The sequence below is a fragment of the Ostrea edulis genome, chromosome 6 (assembly GCF_947568905.1).
Source record: "Ostrea edulis chromosome 6, xbOstEdul1.1, whole genome shotgun sequence".
In the NCBI taxonomy this organism is placed as follows: Eukaryota; Metazoa; Mollusca; class Bivalvia; order Ostreida; family Ostreidae; genus Ostrea; species Ostrea edulis.
The window spans coordinates 29,370,827-29,388,066 of NC_079169.1; the positions used below are offsets into that span (position 1 = coordinate 29,370,827).

Here is a 17,240-nt window from a genome sequence, read left to right on the forward strand (position 1 = left end):
CATTCATTTTTTTTTTCAAAAGGACAGCTGGATTGCACATGTAATTTGTTACCAATACAAAATAAAAGATATGCATTTCTCACATTAGTCAATAACTACTAATTCTCAGTCTATTACTTGATAAAATCCACTTTATATTAGTGTTGATCAAATGTCACAACCAGGCAATCGACAAAGGGAGTTTACATTTTGTAATTCATACTTCTAATTATTCTTTTTATATTTACACAATTCAAATATGTCACATATGCTACATGCCAATAAATAGTGCCTGTTATGTTTTTGTCTAACCTGAAATCGTGTCCCCATAACATTTCCTATCCACACCTCTCTAGCAGTAGGGGGAGTGAGATCCACCACAATACCATCACTACATGTATTCAACTCTGGCAGGACCTGTGTCCATTCCTCAAATCTTATCTCTGTATACTCGGTATGGATGCATATTGTGTATCTCTGACCATGCACCAATTCCCCTGGGTTGAATTTAAAATTCACAAACTCTTGCTCTACAAGGAAACATAGTTTCATTTTAGCTATGAATCCAATTTTCCTATACGTCAATCTTCTGTGTTCCATTCCCCATAATGTACTTGAATGCACTTAGAAACAATTCTGGGATGAAATGTATTGTTCAATAATTTGATTTATATATATATATAAAACAATTTCAACTCTTCCAATAAATGGATTTGATTCAGTTGTATTACTACTGTGTTCAATATACACTTACTTTCTACTCTGGTACATTTGATAGCCTCGGTGTGATTACAAGGATCTGGCAGAGACAGTGTACTAATCTGCTTATAATATGTGGTGGCGTCCATAGACTTGGCATTCAGAACTGCCACCACATAGGCATTGTATCGGAGCTGTGGCCACACTGCAGAGAGGTAATTCATGTTTGGAGTGTAGTCTTTATCGGGAGTTGGCCAGCGGGCATTTTTTTCAAGGAACACTGGTAATCCATATCCATCTAATACAAAAATATAGTATAATTTAGTGTACGGGAACCATTTCCATTGATTTTATAGACTTTCAAATTTCATCACAAACAAGTAAATACCTCTATCTGTTTCACGTTTTCCCACGGCATCCAATACGTGTTTGGGTTTAATCAATATAGGATCAAATGCTTCACAGTTTTTAACGTCCACTGACACAGCGGACATCAGCTTGGCCTTGTTGTATCCACGGACCGCAAATCTACGGCACTTAGAGAAGTCAAACTCACCCATCAGCTCAACGTCAAATTGCATCTGCATCCAGAATACATCAATTATTACCATGTATCTATTTGACACGTGAATACCTACACGTGTATTAACTATAATATGAGCTGCATACATATATGTTCCCTAGTCATCTATTTGTTCATACATTTAGATATCATAATTATGTTGCAGTTAGACTCATTCATGGTCATTTCATTGTGTACAGAAAATACTCTTAAATAGCTAAAGCGATTAATGTGTTCTGAGTTTTGCATATTAGAAATCAACATATGTGTATATCTTAAAGAACTTTAAACTGCGTCAGATCATTCTGCAGATCACCACATATAGCTGTCAATCAATTGTATTTCTTGATATTTCATTTCCAAATTTTAACGGACGTAGCCTACCACTTTTCCTGATTGGGTCAGAGTAATCCCCACAACTTCTGTCCAGATGGTCTGCGTCCGCCCCATGTGTGAGTTGTCCGTAATGGCCCATTCATACTTATCAATAACATTATACTTGTCAACTTCATCCTCTGTGTCTGGGTCATAAAATCTATCCATATTGATAATTATCTAAAAAAAAAAAAGTACAAAAGAGGATGTGCACGTGTGCATTCATGGAAGCCCTGATACAAGAAAAATATTACAAGAAAGTTAAGATGATAATCCGTATTGACAAAACATTTTCCAATACTTCATCATTATGTATTGAATTTTGTTAATAGATTACTATAACATACTCAGTGAGTTTCTTATCTATTTAATTTCACATACATAGATAATACAAACCTTTTCTTTAAGTCCTGCACTTTGTGTGGTATTTTGGTGTTCCACAGTTATCTTCCCCTTAGCAGGAGGATTGGCCAGTATCATCACACCATCGCTGAACAGAGGTTCGTAACATGTCGTTATGGCACAAAGTTTGACGGCCATTCTGTAAGTCCTCCCAGGCTTTAGGTTCAAATTTGTCACTATGGCTTCATGATGCTTGCGAATATGTTCATATTCCCTGAAAGTGCTCCAAAAATCTAAGAAGAAAAAAAAGTAGCCCTACATTAGAAGTGCAAGTACTCTAAGTTCATGAATGTCATATGCAGTTTATATAAAATGTTAGATTTTAACGAATTTTCTCTACATCAATGTGAAGTACAGCTTCAATGTATTCGCATTATGATACTTAAGATTTCAGCCATTTCAACCACTGAATGCATTGACAGAAAGACAGACCATCTGAAATACATCATTTTCAAACCAAATGTATTCACAGATTTTGACAAACACAAATTAGATCACCCCAGCACATGACCTAAAATATCACTGACTTCAATCATCTAATAGATCATTAAAATTCACATCAGAGTTTAGGGAACATAAAAAAAAATTGGTCTAAAACCAAAAATAATGACATTTTATGTAGCATTAAGAATTTGTAGATATAACTGATTCTGACATCATACTTGTACAGAGAGACATGGAAATGAATTCAGGACACATTTATCCCTCTCTCTAAAAATTATTTCAATGTCCCTCCTTATTTTCAGGAAACCATGACCAAGTCAATCGTAAGATATGAACATAGGTAGTGATTGCTCCTTCCCCAAATACTTAGCACTTAGAAGTGAAAATCACGGGTATGCTGAATATAACCTTAAAACGGAAGTCTCATATCAAGACAGGCGTTGACACGTTAATGAAATCCCACTACTATGCGCCTGAGCGCTGAACATTAGGTCTAAATGTGTGGTACTTTACCTAAAACTGTTGGATCTCTCTACATGAGGGAAACTATTTTCAAAGGGACGTACAAGAAAGAAATAAAGAAAAAAACATAACAGGAAACTAGCAAATGAAAATCGAAATATACAACGCATACAGTTCTGACTAAAATATCAATAATTACAGACACCTCAAACATTGATACTATTATAAATGCTCACTTCCAATAGGTGACCTTTCTTCTATAGCAAAGTGGACATCTGGTGTATAAAGTGTCATGCTTCCAGGAATCTCCCAGTAAGCCTTCAAAGAGTTAGTGGAGGCCTGGTAGTCAATGTCTTCTTCACATCTCTTTCGGTTGTCCTACAGAAAACACAGGCAAGACTAAGAACTGAATAAGGAAATGGATCTAGGCATATTTCTATCCATATGATACAGCAAAATTATATTAAATGTAAATTCCGAATATATTTACATGTACTTACGTTGTCATGGTGTTTAAATAAAGTTCCGTTATCAACTGAAATGTATAATGTGGCTAGATCAGGTACACATGAAAAATAAATTACATTTTTTTTCATATCATAATTCCATCAATCTCAATTAAAATGCCAGTGTATAGCATTACATACAATTCAATAGCACAAAATCACAATAAACTGTTGTTACTAGTAACCTGTCATGTTACAATATTCTCCATCATTGATAACAATTCCTGGTAAAGAAGCAGATTCCTGAACAACTGTGACCCCATCAGAGGTCACGGTCACACTGCCTGCCAAGGTCACAGCCGTCACTGTCACGTAATAGGTCTGTAATCAAACAGCACAATTAAGTTGCGTGTACTATACATGTTCCACTTGTTTTACGATATCATCAATGTTCATGTGTGAAACTCAAACTGAAAGTGTTAAATGTTAACCATAACACGTGATTGAAAATTTTATATTTTACACTTTCAATGCTTGATTTCCTTTCTATTACCATTGTCCCTCTATGTATCATTCAAATACACGTATATCTAAAATCATACACCAGCAATATTGTTTTACATTATCCCCAGTGATTAATATCCTTCAGGCCTGGGTTTCTCGAGAACAAATTAAGTCCAAACTTGGACTTAAGTCTGAGAGTTTACTCAAATTTTGACTGCTCAAATAGAGCAAAACGCGAAGTTTTAGAGTTTTTCTAGAAACCCATGCCAGATAACCCAAACGACTCGACAGATGGAAATCTGAATGTAAGACTATACAAATCACTGCACCCATAGTAAACAGTAGTGTCTGCTACCAGAGATTTCACAAATCATCAGTATAATGTACCCTGACGCTATTACGGATATATAATAACTGCCTTGTTCTCTTTAACCATATCGCTTGAATGTCAATCAATTAAGCGAAAACGTTATATTGCTGTGCAAATGTGATGCATCTATATGCTTTGTAAATATCTCTTTGAATGTAAAACTTATACGGTACCAATTTTGATGCACCAGATGCGCATTTCGACAAATAATGTCTCTTCAGTGATGCTCAACCGAAATGTTTGAAATCCGAAAGAACTATGAAGTTTTAGAGCTAAATATAGCCAAAACCAGCGTGCCAAAATAGTGGAGCCAAATTCGTCCAAGGATAAGAGCTATGCATGAGGGAGATAATCCTTAATTTTGAAATGAATTTCTAAATTTTATAACAGCAATTAAATATACATCCGTATTTTAAAGCTAGTAACTAAGTACTTAGCTACTGGCCTGTAGAGACCCTCGGGGACTAACAGTCCACCAGCAGAGGCCCCGACCGAGTATTAGAATAAGATTCTTTAAAAATGCATTTTATCCTGCAATTTTCATCACATACCGTGAAAGTCTGCAGACTGAGTCCAGTTCCAGAATAAGAATCGACTGCTCCTACATCAATAGGAGATACCACATCTACACCACCAGGGGTGGTACCTGCCTGGAACTTGTAAGTTACATTCAGATGTGGGTGAGAGAACCCTTCCCAATGGGCTGTAAGACTGTTTCTTATAGTGGTGAAATCTACATCTTCTATATCCTGTCAATATTTCAAATGATATTGAAGCATAATTTGCATATCACTGCAAGATGAATAACATTTTAAAAAAAATGAATTATACTCACAGCAAATGGTGTTTCACTGAGGCTCTGAAAAATAATTGAGATTCAGGAAGACTTTCAGGTTTAAAACCATTCAAAAATGAAAATTTGCTGAAATCTTCAGCATATCATTACATATATGTAGGAATACATGGTGCATAAAGTGCACTGAAGTATGTCAATAATCAATCTTATTTCATAAAATAAATTATCATGATTATAGAAAATCCTATATACATGTACATTAGTAAAAAAAAAAACTTACAGATGCATAAATGTCGAACACAACACCCTCAGCAGCCAGTTGTACATCGTGGGTATAAGGGTCTGATACAGCATAAGTCGTAAGGCCAGCGGAGTTGTCTGCCTTGATTGTTACGTAGTAAGTTTGGTGGCCATGTAGTCGCCACACTGTGTTTGAGATATGAATGGCTGTGCAGGTGGGTGGGTTCCCCACTACACAAGTTCCACCACTCTGTAGTGGGGTGTAGGGCTGTACATCTGTGTATCCTGATGAACGCCCTGTTATTTTTAAAACATGCTTTTCAGTATGGTTATTACCCAAGTAAAAGTACCATTAAAGTAGTTTGATTTGATAGATTCTGCTCAGAAGTCTCTATAGAATTTCCCTAAAGAAACAAGCTTCAACGCAACACAAATGAAGAAATTCAAAATGTTGATAAAATATACATATTCAATTGCCAATTAAGGGACAAAATATGGTGAAGTATGAATACTACATGTACCTATAGCAAACTGCAAGTCTAGCTTGTATGGTTCCTGTTCATCAGTAAAAGCATCAGCTGCCCATTTTGCAATCAGAAATCCATTTGTATGAGTGACACTGATTGGTCCTGTAAACTGTGGGGCTGTGGTATCCATGAAACATGGACCAATGGACTGTAACAATAATAAAAAGTAGTCATGTTGTACCTTTACTACAAACTACCTTGTCATCACAAGAAATACGACCAGGTGTATACACAAATACAATATCAAAATAACTTTCAATGACAGTTAAAAGGATTCTTAATATTTTTCTAGATGATCAAGGTACACTGTATGAACTAAAATATTCTAAAAACTGTGTTAATGCACGCAGAGGATAATTTTTCGTTCAATTGCTAAATGATAAAACAAATCATCAGAGTACACATCCATGTGAAGCAGTACGTGACAATGTGGTTGCACTTAACCCTATGTTTTGCTTATTGGAGTCATGTTCCCATACTTCTGTCTTAATACTCTCTGATATAGACGTAAAGGTATAGGAGAAAATCCCACGAATCCGTTTGATGTTGGTACCCACCTGTATCGCCTCCACATTCGCTTTGCTGATGGTCTTGATGATAAGATAAAACTCCGCTCCATCTGGTATATCGGTGTGGAAAACATGGAGATGTGGATGTTGTTTCGTGCTTCTGAACGCCATGATTTCAGGGGCGGGGCTTCCCTTTGTCGAGGAGAATCCAACTTCATAGTCGTATACACTACCAGGATTATCAACTGGTAACCAGCTCAGAAACAACTAAAGCAAATGAAGATGTAATAGTCCGATAGCATGTCTTAGTGATGATATGCATCTGTATATGTAATATATGTATCATGTCATATCTAATTTCAAAAACTGAAGAAAGATACACTTACACCATAAATATGATGTGTAATATCATGTGTGCTTTGATTAAGCAGAGATTGTTGTAAAAGAATTAGTTGGCATTTCATTCCATTCAAATTTCATATAATATCTTTTTAAAAAAATTTCTTCCTCGGACAACATATAAAATTTAAAAAAAACAGGGTGCAATATCTAGAGATATAGTTTGCCAATACAACCTATCATTGGGTCAAATGCTGTCTGACATGTTTGATGCCGATTGTTAGACCGTTCTTGACACACTGATTTTGACTACGGATAACTCCGTTTACCTGATCATGATATAGGGCTCACGACGGGTGTGACCGGTCAAAAGGGGATGATTACTCCTCTTATGCACCTGATCCCACCCCTGATACATCCAGGGGTCCGTGTTTGCCCAACTCTCTATTTTGTATTGCTGATTGCCTCTGTTCGTAATGTTTGCATGTAGGAGTTATCGTTCGTGTGGGACGGTATATATGAACTTCCGGTAAAGAGTATACAAAGCACCCAGATACAAACATTTACATTTTATGGTATGGGTTCGTTTATTAATGCATTACAGCCTAGCCATTATCTCCTAACACTGCCGTTGAATACATCACAGATTTCCAAAAATTGCAAATACAAATATTTCCTCGAGTCATTTAAAAGTAGCATCAAACTCAAAGTTGCACAATGTTGTTTAAACGCGGGACTCGGCGGTCGGCTCCATTCTAACAGATAAACACATCAGACATTGGAGATTATACAGCATTTGTATTCAGGTTGGCCCAGGAAATCGAATGCATTTCCTAAATCAGATCCACCCCTTATGACAACCTTCGATTTACGGCGCAGGATTATTTTGCGTACAGTTAAAGTCTTATTTTCAAAATATCGCTGAAGATTGCATCGGAGGTCAAATTCTACAATAATGTAATATATATAAAAAAAAAATGAAATGAAATAATCTGTAAAAGTATAATAAAAATCACAACTTATTCTCCTCTAGCCCCCCCCCCCCCCCCCCCCCCCCCCCCCCCCAATAAACATTGTACGCTGTATGAAAAAGTAAATATCGATACTATAAAGTATACAAAAGAAAGTGTTTTTTTGCAAACACGGACCCCTGGACATACCAAAGGTGCAAACACTGAAGATCTTGTTTGTGAACACAGTAGTAATATTTAGTTAGTGGGGATGACAATGGGTAAATATTTGGTAACCAATTAGTCATACATTCTTTTGACCGATTAAAAGTAATTAACCAGTTAATCGTTAAAACTTATAAGTATCAATACGCCGGTTTCGAGATACGTCCGAGTTATTTCCCTTTGGAGAACTCTCGTACATAGTAAGGCGCGAAAGAATTTGTTTACTCGCGGGAGTGGGACAGATATTCATCACAGCGTAAGTGAATGTACTCAGTAAGTTTCTCATACGCTGTTTGATAACCCGAATTCGACTGATACACAAACTAAGTAAGTGATAAGTATTTAGGGAGTAATTAAATACATAGAATTCTTATCCTGTCACGTTATTTCGCTGGTCATAAGAACCATATCCAAGATATTTCTTGCAAATATGACATTGTTTGTATGTTTCCTCTTCGGTAAAACATTTTTTTCGATAGTGTTTAGTATTTCCCACATTTACATATTTAAAGAGAAGTCGCTTTTAATACATTTCATCGTCTTCCTCGTTGGCTGCATATCCACTCTGTCCCACTTAGGCATTTAAAGTTCCACTAAATGCACATCCTATAAGAAGAGTTCGTATCTCGAAACTGGCGTATTACTGTATTATTTTATTTTATTTTAGCTTCAGTTTTTTTAATTCACTAAAATACAGTATGATAAGTGCTTCGATAAATAAAGACGTGAACAAAAACCGCATGAAAGCAAGAATATTTGTAAAAATTCAAAATGTTCACTTTTGCAACGCCACGCCAGAATGGTACATCATATGATTATTTTCATTAAAAATTTTGGCTTCAAGTTTATGTTAAAGAAATAATTCTATTGTCTTCAAAGTTTTTTTTACAAGAATTGCTAAGGTGACAAAAATCTGTTCGGACGGCACAGGGCATTAAAGTTATTCAGGATGTGCGAGTGCGTTCTACATCACACAGCTGACATTTCACCTCTTTCTCGTTTAAGTATTACTATGCGTGAAACATTGGGAAGTGACTTAGAAATATGATTTAGTCTGACCACCATGATTTTTAGGCGTAACGCCCATCCCCTTCCATTTTTATTTTCATCGTCCAACTTTGTATAATATATCTTTCTCTGACCAAAAATGTACATGAATGTTACTTGTCCTCATTACCATATTATAATGGTACAAATCATTGAACTAACTATAAAATCCACGTGGAAATTATGCTGGCAGCGTCGACATTATCAGTGTGATACTAGTACTGCTTGGTAGTTTATTTTACTCATGCATTATAGAGCCTGACTGGGAACTTTCAAACAGGTTTTACTACAAAATGGACTATAATTATCGGTATTGCATGCAATTTTACTTTGAAGATTATTAAATCTGATCAGTCATTAAAAAAGTTAATATTTAAACATCACCTAGACTTTTGAATATTACAACAACAACCCCCCTCCCTTTTTAAAAAAAAAACCCCACATGTAATACAGGTACGACACTATTTCTTTACTACAAATAACCCGGCCAATCGGGTACAAATTTTCTAATCGGTTAGCATTTTTTCAACCGAGTATTCGGTTAACTGGATAATCGTTGTTATCCATAGTATTTAACGCATGGATATATATTTAAACCAACCGAACTTTGAATACATGTATACCGTCCCGCACGAACGACAACTCGTACAAGGAAGAATTACGAAAATCCGGAATATGAGTTATGAGATTGATCAATGTTCGTTATCTTCGCCTTTCACCTGAACTCATAGCAGCCTGAAAATGTCATATCTCACCATTGATGACTTAGACAACATAGGACTAAGATTTGCAGGGGACCCTGTCGAATTAGCACAAAATACACTGCCATTTACTGTCACAAAGGTTCCATTGTCATCATGCTCAGCTGGGAGAAGGTCAAGGTCAGACAAAATTGTAGCTTTCGATCTGAAAAAAAATTGATGTAAATAGCTATTGAAATGCATCGTACTACAGAAACTTACTATATCAGCTTATCAAAACCTCATAATATTCACTTGTTGTATGTTAAACATTTATGGATCGATTACTGTCAATCTAATTAAAATTAGATGTTAGATCCGCTCGCGTACTCGCGCCTCTGGAAAATTGAAACATCACAATCTGCATCTTTTCTTCTGTTATATAATACCCCTGTAAGCGGTGTAAAGTACCGTAATGAAATGTTATTTGTAGTCCGTAACGTGATAATTGGATTGATTGTAGATTAAATATAACCCGTTCTTAACTAACAAAGAACTGTTTTCACACCTTCTCACTCGATGTCGCATATGAGGTCACACATAATGGCGCGTAAAATCTTAATATGCATATAGCGATGTTAGAACTTTGTCTTTTCAAAACTCGAAAACTACAGCACGGGGAAAAAAGAGTTTTTTGTGTCTCCGTAACGTGTCATACATGTACACGTTTTAACATTTGTTATTTCTATTCAAAGAATTTCCTTGAAATATAAATATTGAAATATTGAAATATAAATAGGTCAATGTGTGCCACGTATGGCATTAAATATATACTATCGTCTGCTCATAGTTTTGTTTACAAGCCGCCTCTCTTGTGTTGGAAACAGGACACAATTTTTTCTCAACACTTTCGTGTTCTTACTACAGGCAAGATATTTAATCTAAAACAGATTCAAAATTATTTTTGGAATGAGAAGAATTAATGAATTATGATGTTTTGTAACATGCAGTATGTCCTTTAAGTGTTTGCTTTTGATAACCATTGAAATACAGCATCCTACAAACAATGTACTGTATCAGCTTACCAAAACCTCGTAATATTCACTTGTTGTGTGTCTATCCTTTCTATATAATTGTCTGTATTATTTAACATTCTGTATGTCTATCCTTTCTATATCATTGTCTGTATGTTTTAACATTCTGTGTGTCTATCCTTTCTATATCATTGTCTGTATGTTTTAAAATGCTGTGTGTCTATCCTTTCTATATCATTGTCTGTATGTTTTAACATTATGTGTGTCTATCCTTTCTATATTATTGTCTGTATGTTTTAACATTCTGTGTGTCTATCCTTTCTATATCATTGTTTGTATGTTTTAACATTATGTGTGTCTATCCTTTCTATATTATTGTCTGTATGTTTTAACATTATGTATGTCTATCCTTTATATATCATTGTCTGTATGTTTTAACATTCTGTGTGTCTATCCTTTATATATCATTGTCTGTATGTTTTAACATTCTGTGTGTCTATCCTTTATATATCATTGTCTGTATGTTTTAACATTCTGTGTGTCTATCCTTTATATATCATTGTCTGTATGTTTTAACATTCTGTGTGTCTATCCTTTCTATATTATTGTATGTATGTTTTAACTTTCTGTGTGTCTATCCTTTCTATATCATTGTCTGTATGTTTTAACATTCTGTGTGTCTATCATTTTAGATGAGCGCCTTACGTGCAGTCAGATGTGGGATCTTTTATCAGTCGGCGAAATCTGTTACTGGTAACAATCCAGAAGTTGGTCTTTGTTTTGTCTGTCACCAGGCCCCCGGTGATTGAAGCTCCCTCTATATTCACTTCCTGTACAGAGGGCTTTGTTGTAGTCACTGTCACTCCATCAGAACACACTGGCTCTGAGGGCTCTAAGGCACGGTTATACGCTACTACACAAATGTAATATTGTCCCTCTGTGGTGACTGTGTGGGTAGCATGCATAGAATACGTCTCAAAAATATTCCCCTGAAAATATAATACGTAGTATGTTGACAGTTCTATCATTAGGTGAGTGCAGCTATTACCTACAATCTCAAACATTTGTGGGATTTTATCTCATTTTAAGGTGGAAAAAGCGTTGCAGTGGGTTGAAAGAAAATTCTGTGCTACAGCCCCTATATGCTTTAGTGGAAATGGAGGTAAAACAGTTTTCGTTTATTTTGTTCCGAATTAGTTAATATTTCGTTGACGAACAGAGATAGGACGTAATAAACATTTACTGCATCCAGCAATATATGACTGTTTGTAAGGGTCTTTGTGAAGATTGAACAAGATATATGGCTCACAGTTGGTGTGACCGGTCGACAGGAGATGTTTATTCCTCCAAAGCACCTGATCTCACCTCTACTACATTGAGGGGTCTGTGTTTGTCCAACCCGCCCTGAGCCCTATATCCTGATAAGGTAAATGGAGGTATCCGTAGTCAAAATCAATGTACCAAGAACGGCCTAACAATCGTCAGACATCATTTGACCCAATGATAGGTTGTATTGACGAACTAGATCGTTATAACTACCATGCTGACTTCAATCGAGACTGTTGAAACCCCTGTACCTTCAACTTGTTTGTCAGTAGCTTGCACCGATTTAAAAACTGACCATAAACAGAACAAGCTCTAGTGTATCGAATCAGTTGAGAGATGTAAACATCATATGCAGGTGATAATGGAATATTGTTACATAAATATGATGAATCTGAAACCATCTCGTTTGTCATACACTTAAGTTGTCAGTTTGCCATTAATGTCTACTTTCAATAAAATATCTAAGTTTGAAGCAGAAGTGGACGACTCTGTGGTTTCTTTTATTTTGAGCTCACAGGGATACATCTAATCGGCATATGGATGAAAGTTATCATTGTTAATAGACAAAACGTCGATATATCTAAATGTCGAATTGAAGGCCACAACAAGAGATTTTTTCTTCTCACGTAGACGTTTTTAAATAAATTCTGCTTCATGTGAATATAGAAACAGGTCAATTAACAAAGGAGCACAATCCGTGCCCGCGGAAATTCCAACAGACTGTTGGAAGACCTGATCACCAAAGACCACGAAAATATTGTCAATGAGGATCTCTAGCATATATTTTTTTATTTCAACTTCAGCGTACTTGTGCGTGAAATCAGAGTAGTGCTTAACAAAGTAATTTTTTTGCATGACTTATCACTAAATAAGAATACTACCTTTGTCCATTTTTGTTGAAGAAGCAACTGTCTATGATGTTAAAAAATCTAGTCTTTAATTCATCGTGAGGAATGGTCGTGTAAAGTGTTGAAAAGTCAAAGGTTTTGTGTAAAGTGTTGAAAAGTCAAAGGTTTTGATGTTATTGATTTGGGAAAAGATTTGCGATTTCAAGTTCAGTAAAAGTTCTTTAGAATGTTTAGAACCCACATTTGATTAACACCACTTCTGGGAGATGTAGCCGCACAGTAAGGTTGAAGTTTCTCCTTCACGGCAGTTAATATTTTCGTGAGGAGCAAATATATGGGCTTGGTAGATCACTTACTGGATTCAGCAATGCATCTGTGTTTGTAAGGGGTTTTATGAAGTTTAGGAATCCAGTATAGGTACGGTAACTCATATTCATTCGACACATTGACTGGGATATTAAATGTGCCTGAAACTGAAGCATGGTTTTGAAGAATTTCATCATGCATTATTCGTTATCTTCACCTTTCATACGGTAACTCATATCCATTCGTCCCATTGACTGGGGTATCAAGAGTGTTTAACATTGAAGCGTGATGTTGACGGATTCGTCTTTTTATATTATTTAAATTTAGATCGACTGAACACAAACATACTGACTTTCTAAATTGCGTTTTACTTAGTCATATAATCGAGTTCTAAAATCGATTTAATCCTTAATTTCAAATACTTACAGTTTGTTGATAAATTACTAGTTTTACTTTGTAATCTAAGACTGGTGCTTCTCAATTACAACTTACTAATTTACAATACTGATTCATTTGAATTCAAAATTCGTCTGTATATTGTTTGCTTCTTTAATGCGCAAGGAAAAATTACAATCGACCAGGGGCGCGTTTTACAAAAGAACTTATTACTTACGACCAACTTTACATACTTGAATTTTCCAGTTTATTGTTAGCTCATTCACTCCAAATGCAAAATATTTTTTAAAAGATTGTTGAAAACTGAGCCTGAGAAAAGTTTTACTTCATTTATTTAAAGTAATAACTGTGTAATATAATTTAAGACTTGCGACTTTGTCGTAAGTTGTTTTGTAAAACGGGCCCCTGACCTGAATGAGACATATAAGTCTAGCCTCTAACAGATGTTGTTTACTGAATTACATGCATCTGGTCGACTAATTCAACAGCCATGGTTCTGGAGGGGGCTTAAAACAAACAACAAAAACATCTCAATATTATATTCTCGCCATTCATCATTATACACTACAGTGTATGGCGTGACTACGATAACCGTGACATCACACTGCCCTATATGATGAGATCGAAAATACTCCGAAATTTTTGTAGTTAATAAGTAATACCCTAATAGTTTAGGGCCTTACAATTAAAGATGGAACTAAAGAAAGTGTGGATCATAGATGAAATATTTGAATTATTGGTCCAAATGCTAAATTTCTGGTAAAGCAGTCAGAATCGGCGTTCTGCTTTAAAAATATCCACCAAATTAACGAATTTACAACATTCGATTTAGTTAAAAGTTTCTGCTTATCATATATAACAAACTTGAAATATACACCTACATGTTTGGGTAGCTTTTGTCGACATGTTGCATAAAACAAAATCTGTAAAATCGTGCAAATCTACATCATTTGATAAAAATATCCTTCCATGATAAAATGTAATTGTTTCCAAATCCCTTCAAAATCGGAATCTCCATGTTTTAAGGAGTAGATACATTAATATATTTGGACCAACAGAAAACGTTTTGAATGATTATTTACACAGTTATAGCATTCTGAGAGGTGGAGATAACTTCCTCAAGAATTAACGAATAATTCTTAAATTGCTATAAACTACTCAAATGTCCCACATATATATTAATACTTAAAATTCCATTGCTCTCTAAAGAAAATTTTAATTAGTCTAATGGTCCACAGTTAGGTTTCATTTATAATTTGATTGGTTGCAATAGAACATACTGTAAAGTAATTAAATGTTGTAAATTCATGAAATATCCTGCTCTTATTTCTTGTAATTTCATTTGTCACCTTAGAAAATAAGTAATCTAGTTTAATGTCCTACTTCAATTATCTACAATTTTATGGGTCTCAAAAGAGAAAACTGTAAACTAGTATAATGCTCAACGCATATGATATATGTCTTACATTGCCACTGGCTTCCAATGTAAACGCTGAAGCGGCAATAGGCTTTGTGTCGTATCCATACTGATAAAAAAGCACCCCACTCTCCCTGTCAAAGAATCCCTCCCAGTGGGCGTTCAGTGTTTTACTCTGCTGGTAGTCCACTTCATCCACTCCTGGAACTCCGTCCTCTACCACGCCGGTGTGGGGAGGGGATGTGTCTATTGTTATCTACAGGAAGAACAGCTGTTTTATAATCAAGAAAAACGGATACTCAGAAGCACTATCGCCCAGTAGCAAACAATACTTTACCCCCAAAACACTCTCCCTTGTTCATATATCGAAAGTTCCCTAACACCTACAGTCTTTATTCTCATCATCCCCAAGAGTAACAATAAAGAGCATCATTTTCAGTTTTTATAAATCAAATAAACCATATAAGTACAATATACATTTCACTCGTAGATTACCAGGAATGATTTAACTGACGCTCTTTCATACACAAGCAGTAACATTTACTTGCTATCAAGCTAATGTATGAAAGTCATAAATAAAAAATATAATTCCAAAAGAAGAGCAGTCCTAAAGGAAAATGTATGAAACAGCATATATCATCACTACATTTTACATTCACACAAGTTTCTATACTCCTAATTTTGCGCATGAAAATATATTCTACTTACTGTAAGAATATGGACTTTAGCCTTTTATAATTTTTTTCAAATTTCTTTCAAATTGATGATTGATTGATTGAATATTGTTTAACGTCCCTCTCGAGAATATTTCACTCATATGGAGAAATCGCCAGCAAACTTTATTCTAAGTTTAGCATATGACGTTTCTATTTATAAAGCAATAGCCAAGACATAACTTCTAACCCTTTTCTACCAGTAATCTTAACCTGGTTTAATGACCTTTTGATATGATTACGTCATTACTATAATTAATGAAACAACTGTATTCCAATTACACATGATAAGTAAATATTTGATCTATATTCCTGTCATCGTCTTACCTTTTTAGACAAAATCGTGGTTAGTTTGGCTTTATTAACTGCTGTCACCTCCATAAAGTAATCAGAATCATGCAGTCCTTTGTCCTTTCCAACCTTTAACCCTCCATCCGCCTTTATAGCAGGTATCACTTGAAAATGCTTGTGGTAGGCTCCCCAGAAAGGAGTCTCATAGCAGTTAGCTCCCCTGGCATAACTTCCGTATCTTGATTCACACTCTGATGTGTCCTTCACAAAAAGATTAATTTTCCGTAATCATAAATTTCCAAGTTTTTGAAAAGCACATTATTTCAGAATTACCTAAGATGAAAGATGAAGATAACAGTGATCAATTTCATACATCCTACAAACCACATCTATATTTCAAAAGAAAGGTGTCAACTATTGAATTTTATTTCATGTGTTTGAAAAGTGAAATGTATTTCACATTGACTAAATAATGAATAAATCTTTTCAAGAGTTTTGAAAACTGACACAAGTAATTAGAAATCAATAAGTTCAGTCTTGTTTGGCTCTGAGCTTATTAGATGAATCCATGTACTTTATAACCAACCTTAGTTATGTGTTATCCAAAATGTTATACTTTCACAATTTTTCAAAATAGGAATGGACTGTTAACAAGGGAATTCTGTTTCTCCCTATCTATTTAATCTTTGTGAAGAAATGATGGTATTTATGACAAAACAAAACAGAAATATAAAAGAAAGAAGAAATATACATTTACTTCAATATTTGTTGACACTGTAATTTATTTAGCTGGTGAAGAGAACAAAGCTTAAAAAGTTTTTATTATTTTTCTAAATTGTTGGGACTTAAGCCAAGTTGATACAAATTAAAAGTTTTATGGATTTGTTTCAAAGTTAACTCTACAAACACATTGTGTAATGAAACAGGAATCCAGTGGTCAAAAGAATCATTTACACTATAATTGGAATAACATATACTGCATGCCTAAAACATGGTACATTTAACTTTTGCCAATTGCCTTCAACGCATTAAAAGGAGATAAAATCTTGATCAAAAATAAACACATCTCAAACTGGAAAATACACAACCATACTTTTATCCAAACCCACTCATTCGTTTGCCCTTCGTCTAAATCTTGATAAAGAATTTGAAAACATTGTTTTAGAAATTGATATGAGATAACAATACAGGATACATTTATAAAAAACCAAATTCAACTTTCAAAAGAAGATCATGGTCTTCGAATGACAATTATCGAGGTCTATCAAATCTCCAAACCTAACATGGTTGAAAAAAAATATTTCATACAGATTCTGGTAGGGTTCATTAAAATCACAAAATGGAATTCTGTCG

At 34.9% G+C, this 17,240-nt stretch overlaps 1 protein-coding gene across 1 annotated transcript in view; it reads right to left on the reverse strand.

Moving 5' to 3' along the window:
• Positions 1-17,240, reverse strand: part of LOC125647098 (uncharacterized) — a 76,882-nt gene that overhangs the window by 34,575 nt on the left and 25,067 nt on the right. The window contains exons 14-30 of the mRNA XM_056141853.1: positions 15,924-16,148; positions 14,933-15,139; positions 11,296-11,579; positions 9,632-9,782; positions 6,364-6,582; positions 5,801-5,954; positions 5,320-5,576; positions 5,079-5,102; positions 4,795-4,992; positions 3,615-3,750; positions 3,424-3,458; positions 3,160-3,301; positions 2,012-2,250; positions 1,625-1,795; positions 1,067-1,259; positions 734-976; positions 292-509 (exon numbers count right to left, since the gene is read on the reverse strand). Of these exons, the coding sequence (XP_055997828.1) occupies positions 292-509; positions 734-976; positions 1,067-1,259; positions 1,625-1,795; positions 2,012-2,250; positions 3,160-3,301; positions 3,424-3,458; positions 3,615-3,750; positions 4,795-4,992; positions 5,079-5,102; positions 5,320-5,576; positions 5,801-5,954; positions 6,364-6,582; positions 9,632-9,782; positions 11,296-11,579; positions 14,933-15,139; positions 15,924-16,148 (3,096 nt within the window). The remainder of the gene's footprint in view (positions 1-291; positions 510-733; positions 977-1,066; positions 1,260-1,624; positions 1,796-2,011; positions 2,251-3,159; positions 3,302-3,423; positions 3,459-3,614; positions 3,751-4,794; positions 4,993-5,078; positions 5,103-5,319; positions 5,577-5,800; positions 5,955-6,363; positions 6,583-9,631; positions 9,783-11,295; positions 11,580-14,932; positions 15,140-15,923; positions 16,149-17,240) is intronic.